At 44.3% G+C, this 8,537-nt stretch overlaps 1 protein-coding gene across 2 annotated transcripts; it reads left to right on the top strand.

Annotated features, from left to right (window-relative positions):
• The first annotated feature begins 693 nt into the window (after positions 1 to 693).
• On the top strand, positions 694 to 8,325 carry RERGL (RERG like). Of its 2 annotated transcripts, XM_040415611.1 has the most exons (6): positions 694 to 755; positions 944 to 1,102; positions 1,290 to 1,346; positions 5,889 to 5,962; positions 6,757 to 6,905; positions 7,832 to 8,325. In XM_040415611.1, exons 2-6 carry the CDS (start codon positions 1,051 to 1,053, stop codon positions 8,112 to 8,114), a joined length of 615 nt encoding a protein of 204 aa, XP_040271545.1. In that variant the 5' UTR covers positions 694 to 755; positions 944 to 1,050; the 3' UTR covers positions 8,115 to 8,325. The 2 variants fall into 2 exon arrangements, with proteins under 2 accessions (XP_040271545.1, XP_040271546.1); XM_040415612.1 differs by lacking the exon at positions 1,290 to 1,346.
• Positions 8,326 to 8,537: the final 212 nt, after the last annotated feature.

Below are 8,537 nucleotides of genomic sequence, written 5' to 3'. Positions count from 1 at the left end.
CGATCAAGGAACGTTACAGCGCAGGCGCGGGAATTCAGCAGAAGATGGGGCCAGCGGGAGGAGGAGAGCGCTCGCTATCTATCAAGAGGAGATGGGGCGTGTCTAGAAGCGGCAGATGCGGCGGCTACCAGCAAGTACACGGCCAACTTGCTGGTAGTAAAGACATTTGCATATGATAAAAGTATGATTTTTACAAGAAATAAGCCACAAAGGTAGGACATGTATGATTGCACTCAGCTGACATTAGCAAATAGCTAATGTCGGCTAATGAAAATTTCACAATGGGGGGTGACAGGAGCCCTTTAAGGGATTAAATTATTTTTAGGTGCTTTTAGCTTGTGATGGCCAAACTGATTGAGTTTAATTAAAGGGGTTATCTCACGAAAAATGTTGTCTATAGTTAAATCCAGTCCATAATTAAGAAAAATAAGTGATCATTATGTTTTTATGGTTTTTGTAGGTTTTCTCACATTTATTTTCAGTTTCTTGAGAGAATTTTGAGGCATTTGGTTTCTTCCATCCGGGAATTTCTTGATGTGACAAAAGTTACTGTTTATATCTGAGGCACAGAGACAGATCTTTTAAAAGGAGAAATTCTGGTAAAAAAATAAATAATATTCCCTTAACCCCAGAAAAACGTCCCATGTGTGATATGAGGGGTGGGGATGATGAGAGTGATAAGAAGGACAGGGATGAGGTTGATAAGGATGGAGAGGATGAGCAGAGAGGGGATTGATGTGGTTTGATGAGTGCTGGTGAGAAGGATACTGAAGCTGATGATGAGGTTAGCAAGGGTCGTTGAGGAGGATGAGGGTTGTAAAGATGTTGAAAGCTGGTCAGAAGAATGATGGGAGGGGGGTGAGGATAATGAGTGCTGGGGAAGGGGGGTTACGAGGTTCGGCAGTGGCTCCTGTGATGTCATCGCTCTATTTATATATTCCAGAGCTGCAGGAAATTCCACAGCTTGGAGCCGTGATGTGTGTGGATCACCCACAGTCCCTGGGAACTATCATTACTGAAGATGAGGGGGGAATCGACTGACCCGAAAACATGAACCACATTAAACTATCTGTGCTGGGCAGCAAAGGAGCTGGAAAGTCTGGTAAGTATCACTGTGCAGAAGACTCGGTACCTGTAGAGCACAGATACATTGGACATGAAAGGCACAGAGCATGACCCATATTTATCAGCATACGGCACTATATATTCCACCAAGCACAACCTTTAGCTATGATGCCTATAGATCCAAGGATGGGGTTTTACAATATATTCCAATCTGGTCTTTACAGCGCTGATTGTGCGATTCCTCACCGGACGATTCATCGGAGAATACGCCTCCACCTCTGGTAAGAGAATGTGATGACTAGGTACATGTCCACCTCATGCTGTGACTCTAATGATTTCATTTATCAACAGAAAAAGACTAATTAACCACCTTAAAGGGGTTGTCCGGGATCGAAATTATTATTTTTAAAACCGTTCACTCACTAGTACCATCTGAGTCAAGGTTCCCCCAATGATTCTACGTAGTTTTTACACTGCTGCATGGCTCCTACGGTCCCCAACTGATTGTTGACATAGATGTTTATCTGTGTGATTACTTCCTGCCGCACTGCACTGTGGGTCCCAGCGCAGCGCAACATCTCCTGGTTTCTACTGTCTATCTTCTTGTCCCTGCACCCGCCCCATCATACATATTCTGCCCCATTAGGCCTCTTGCACACGACCGTATGGCTTTTTCAGTATTTTGCGGTAAAAAATACGGATGACGTCCGTGTGCATTCCGTTTTTTGCGGAACGGAACAGCTGGCCCCTGATAGAACAGTACTATCCTTGTCCATTATGCGGACAATAATAGGACATGTTCTATCTTTGAACGGAACGGAAATACGGAAATGGAAGGCATATGGAGTACCTTCCAGTTTTTTGTGCGGATCCATTGAAATTAATAGTTCCATATACGGTCCGTAAACGGAACGCAAAAAACGGAACGTAAACAGAAAAAAAAGGCCTTAGCCAGTATTTCACATGGGAGGAGTTTTCTATGCTAAGTAGCATAGTGATCTGCCTCCATTCATTACAAAGCTCCATGCCTGGTGACGTCACCGGACCGGAGGGGCGTGGCTTAGCGCAATGTTGGCCAGGCTAGTTACCGCCCCTCCGTCCACTCTGCATAATTAGTTAGGCTGCCGGTGATGTCACCGGGCTCCCTGAGCAGCGGAAGAAGAGGCTGTGCTCGCCTGCAAGGGACCCAGTACGTCACTGAGTATGAAAAAACAGTCACTTCCGGCTAAGAATTTCCTATATCAAAACGGGGCTTCAGAAATATGTGGCAAAGGTAGGACATGCATGTACAGTATGTACTATGTACAGTACAGACCAAAAGTTTGGACACACCTTCTCATTCAAAGAGTTTTCTTTATTTTCATGACTATGAAGACATCAAAACTATGAATTAACACATGTGGAATTATATACATAACAAACAAGTGTGAAACAACTTACAATATGTCATATTCTAGGTTCTTCAAAGTAGCCACCTTTTGCTTTGATTACTGCTTTGCACACTCTTGGCATTCTCTTGATGAGCTTCAAGAGGTAGTCCCCTGAAATGGTCTTCCAACAGTCTTGAAGGAGTTCCCAGAGATGCTTAGCACTTGTTGGCCCTTTTGCCTTCACTCTGCGGTCCAGCTCACCCCAAACCATCTCGATTGGGTTCAGGTCCGGTGACTGTGGAGGCCAGGTCATCTGGCGCAGCACCCCATCACTCTCCTTCATGGTTAAATAGCCCTTACTTTCAAAGTGTTCCCAATTTTTCGGCTGACTGACTGACCTTCATTTCTTAAAGTAATGATGGCCACTCGTTTTTCTTTACTAAGGGCTCTTTCACACCTGCGTTATTGTCTTCCGGCATAGAGTTCCGTCGTCGGGGCTCTATGCCGGAAGAATCCTGATCAGGATTATCCTAATGCATTCTGAATGGAGAGTAATCCGTTCAGGATGCATCAGGATGTCTTCAGTTCCGGTACGGAACGTTTGTTGGCCGGAGAAAATACCGCAGCATGCTGCGCTTTTTGCTCCGGCCAAAAATCCGGAACACTTGCCGCAAGGCCGGATCCGGAATTAATGCCCATTGGAAGGCATTGATCCGGATCCGGCCTTAAGCTAAACGTCGTTTCGGCGCATTGCCGGAGCCGACATTTAGCTTTTTCAGAGTGGTTACCATGGCTGCCGGGACGCTAAAGTCCTGACAGCCATGGTAAGTGTAGCGGGGAGCGGGGGAGCAGTGTACTTACCGTCCGTGCGGCTCCCCGGGCGCTCCAGAGTGACGTCAGAGCGCCCCAAGCGCATGGATCACGTGATCGCATGGATCACGTCATCCATGCGCATGGGGCGCTCTGACGTCATTCTGGAGCGCCCCGGGAGCCGCACGGACTGTAAGTATACCGCTCCCCCGCTCCCCGCTCCTACTATGGCAACCAGGACTTTAATAGCGTCCTGGGTGCCATAGTAGCACTGAACGCATTTGGAAGACGGTTCCGTCTTCAAATGCTTTCAGTACACTTGCGTTTTTCCGGATCCGGAGTGTAATTCCGGCAAGTGGAGTACACGCCGGATCCGGACAACGCAAGTGTGAAAGAGGCCTTAGCTGCTTTTTTCTTGCCATAATACAAATTCTAACAGTCTATTCAGTAGGACTATCAGCTGTGTATCCACCTGACTTCTCCTCAACGCAACTGATGGTCCCAACCCCATTTATAAGGCAAGAAATCCCACTTATTAAACCTGACAGGGCACACCTGTGAAGTGAAAACCATTTCAGATGACTACCTCTTGAAGCTCATCAAAAGAATGCCAAGAGTGTGCAAAGCAGTAATCAAAGCAAAAGGTGGCTACTTTGAAAAACATAGAATATGACATATTTTCAGTTGTTTCACACTTGTTTGTTATGTATATAATTCCACATGTGTTAATTCATAGTTTTGATGCCTTCAGAGTGAATCTACAATTTTCATAGTCATGAAAATAAAGAAAACTCTTTAAATGAGAAGGTGTGTCCAAACTTTTGGTCTGTACTGTATGTCACTCTAGTACTATTACACCAAGGTCCCCAATCCCAGACAACCACTTTAACGAGGTGAATAATCCAAAGTAGATCCACAGCCCCCGTGTAAATCATCAGCTATTACAGGGTATCAATAAACTAATCTTATTCAACAGTTCTGGCAATCCAAATTCTCAGTAATGAGGGATGGAACATGAGACTTTTATACTGGTTTCCTGATACCCATTATGATCTGATAAAGGGTTAAATGGTGGGTAACCATTACAGTCTGGAGATTACAACAATGCAGAAGTGTTAGGGTATATTTACACGCAGCAGTTTTTGTTGATGAAAATTTTGGCAACTGAAAATCAGTTGCATTCGTCTCTCGATGTTCTCTTCTCTTTAAATATGTGTCATATTAAGGCCTAAGGACTACATGGAGTGTTTGGTTGTACGGCATCAAGTCCCACAAGCGGCTGAACCAAAAAATGTGCGTGATTTGTCTGCAATTTACTGTCATGATAATATTTTACATATTTGATACGGCTGTAAAAAATAAAAACTGCCAAATAACAGTCAGGTCACAAAAAAGTTGCACGGGTTTTAAATTGCGGCAAATGATACCAAAGTCACTTATGATTTTCCAGTCAAAAACCCAAGTTTAGATTTTTAGCAATAGTCATGCCATAGTAGTGTTTTGTCGCCTGCTGCTCCGTGACCACTTTAATAATCGTTATATGTCATGTTGTAATGCAGTCTTCTTGTTCCATGACCAAAATTGCTGTTTGGCACTAACCGTATAGATACTGCACTTACATCAGGTTGAAAAACATAGATGCCATCAGGAACATTTAAAGTCTTCTATGCTGTGATTGCTAAACCCCTCAAGATTCTTAAGGATCATGTACGAAAGGAGGGGGCTGTGTTCGCTCTATGTACATTTCATAGATCCCTATAAATGTGAACGACCTCTGTGGACAAGATACCACCCTCTTCCTGGATCTGTTAGGATCCATCATAACTATCATCACTATCATGCTCCCAGTGTGACCTGAGCCAGGTGTACCTGTATGTATGACCACATAACAAATTGCTTCACTCGGGTCCGCTTGGCCATATCATTAACTGACCAGGTAACAGACATTTTATATCTCAGCATACATAATCCATGTGTGGGGATTCGCTCTGGTAGTTAGGACTAGCGGATGCAGTATAGAGGCAAAGTAGACAGTTCTTGAATCAAACAGCAGTGTTTATTCACACATTGGTGTATAACAAAATGCAGATAAGGTGTATCACAAAACGCAGGTGGCTTGGTGTTTGTTCACACACAAGGAAAGTCCATAAACAATAAAAGTCACCTTTTCTCCTGGGTGTTAATTCATGCCCCGTTAGCAGTTCATCCTCATCAAGTCCATAGGCGGCTTGTTCGCCTTTAGAGGGGCCTGAGTCCTATAGCCCGACTCAAACCTCAAATCCCAGCACAGTCCTCAGTTCACAGCACACAGACTCCTGAGCTCCACTGTCAGAGGGGGGTAAATCCACCACACCTGGCAGTGCTGGCTGGTTTTTATGCCCGGCAAAACCCGGCCTGGAACAGGGGGAGTAGTCACCCACTCAGCACTTTGACTACTCCCAGTAAGAGCCGTCCCGGATCAGCTATGACAGCCATGCTAAATCTCATGGTGTCAATTAGCAATAGCTGCTGCTGACACATAAAATACTGGCTCTTACTTCACCGAGGCCAGGAACCTCGGTGACACATACCTTCCATCCACAATGATTCCAGGTACGTTCTTACACATGATAGACCATTAATTTTTCTGTGCCTCATTTTCAGAGTGTATCTACAACAAGCAGGTGACTGTGGATGGCAAGACAACCAATGTGGAGATATACGACCCATGTACCCAGGTAATGTGGGTTGACCTCTACTCTCAGACAATGTTGGGATGGCCTCATATCTCAGTCAATGTAGAGGGTGAAATCTGTATTCAGGTAATGTGCTGGGAGTGACTTCTCTTCTCAGTTGATGGTAAGGGTGATATCTTCTCTCAGGTAATATGGACATGACCAATAATTAGTTAAAGGGAACCTGTCATCAACTTTATGCTGCCCATACTTACGGCAGAATAAAGTAGAGAAAGGTGAGTTGATTTCAGTGGTCTGTCATTTATAAGTTAAAAGTAAGTGGTTGCTGAAAACCAACATCACAATCATTGCAGATTGGGCCTGGAAAAGAGTCACGGCCACCTGAGAAGAGTCATGGTCATTCATGAAGTCCTGCTCTCCCTGCCCACCTGCTGATGATTGAGAGGCTTCTACCTAGTTTTCTCCCTTTCTCTCTAGGAGAGATCTGCCAATCATCAGCAGATGGGTGAGTGCAGGAGATTATAATAACCATGACTCTTCTCAGGTAGATTTGACTCTTTTCCAGGCCTGGGCTGCAATGGATATGATGCTGGTTCTTGGCAGCCACTTACTTTTAGCTCATGAGTGACACACCGCTGAAATCAGCATTTCTGTCACTATTTTATGCTGCCCTCTGTGAGGTCAGCATAAAATTGATGACAGGTTCCCTTTAATGTGACCTCTACTCTCAGGTAAACTAGAGGTGATTTCTCAAGTGGCCATGACCTCTAGTCGCAGGTAATGTGGAGATGACCTCTTCTACATGTGTCTCACAAATGATATATTTCACATTGCAGCCTATTAAGCAGAATCCTCCTCTGAGTGAGGAGCTGAGCAGAGCAGATGGTTTCCTTGTTGTATATGATATCAGTCACAGATCAACCTTCATTTTTGCCAAGACATTGATCTGCAGCCTGCGGGACTCGCAATTCAAAACTTGTAAAAGGTAAGAAATACTAAAGTCTGCAAATAATGAAGTTAACAACGAGTCCACCATCTTCTCTGAGCTGATGATGGGCTGATTGTTGTGCTGATTGTCGTGTACAGTCAAAGCACAAGGCAAACACCAGTCTGAGATAGAATGTAGGTGGAGCACAGGATAAGCCACAAAAATGGGAGTGAGAGGTTCTGGATTATGTAAGGTGTGCACATATTGAATGTCCCAACTCACACACAAGACTTTGCATATGTAGAAAAATATATGATTCTTCTGAACCCCGTGCTCAATACGTAGTCAAGCTACATACCAAACAGGACCAGCTGTGCCCACCTGCATCCAGCTGCTGTCCTCCCTGGTAGTTAAGACCACCTTTAGAACTACCCACAAGCCCAATCCAAGGATACTGTGCCCCCATCATCATAACGAGCAACCCTTCCGCGAAGCTTGTGATATGCTAGATGTGACCTATGATAACTACACCCCTGGGCACATGTAGTGTTGCAACCTTGCCTTACAAAGCAATACCTAATCTTAGGTCTCTTCATCAGGCATGGTACCATACCTAATGAAGAGAACTAATGAGTCTTGAAAGCTTACTGCTAACTATTATACAGTTATAGAAGAAGCAGGAACTATGGCGAACATGGATACTGGATTAGGCCCAGTGTGTCTGCCTACACCCATCTATCCCCACTAGGTAGCCATTTGTTGCACCAGACCAAACTGCACGAACTTCATAATACTTGTGATCTAGACTATAGTTGCCATAGGAAAAAGTCACATTCATGGGAGAGATAATTTGTGGTTGGGAATGATAACAGATACCAAGATACAACATTCCAGGACATGAGCACAGCACTGGAGAAGTCTTGGAGATAGCAGTAGGAGGTTGTGGTTGAGGACAGATACATCTATTGTGTTTTTCATTACAGAGATACGGAGGCAGTGGTGTTCTTAATTGGCAATAAGCAGGACCTCTGCCATGTCAGGGAGGTAGCATTAGAAGAAGGGCAAGTTGCAGCTCTGGAGTACCGATGTCAGTTCTTTGAGTTGTCTGCAGCTGAACAATACCAGGAAGTTGCCGACATGTTCACATCCATCATGAGAAAGATTGTCCACAACATCAAGATCAAAGAGAAGCAAAGGCCAAGCGGCTCCAAGTCCATGGCCAAACTGATCAACAATGTGTTCGGCAAGAGACGTAAATCTGTGTGAGGAGGATATGGCCACTGACCACTGCTGTGTGAAGAGGATTCTGATGGAGTCACTGCGTACATACATAACATTATCTAACATGTACTGATTCCAAGTTATGCCTTGTATTATGCTCCAGAGCTTCACTCACTGTTTTGCTGCTGGAGTCACTTTGTACATACTGTATATTGCATGCCCTATCCTGTACTGATCCTAATTACATCCTATATTATACTCCAGAGGTATGTTCACTATTCTGCTGGTGGACTGTGGTGTCACTGTGTACATACATTACACTACTTATCATAAAAGGAGAGAACATATAAAGGACAGATACAACTTTTTTAATTCATTTCTGCTTTTGGCTTCCAAAAATGAGGAAACCTGACCCTGTAGGGGTACCCCTTATCTTCTACTGAATTACATCTTGTATTATACTTTACA

The sequence above is a fragment of the Bufo bufo genome, chromosome 1 (genome assembly GCF_905171765.1).
Source record: "Bufo bufo chromosome 1, aBufBuf1.1, whole genome shotgun sequence".
NCBI classification, from domain to species: Eukaryota; Metazoa; Chordata; class Amphibia; order Anura; family Bufonidae; genus Bufo; species Bufo bufo.
Note: the sequence above shows the minus strand (reverse complement) of the source record. Positions and strands in the feature narration are given on the sequence as shown.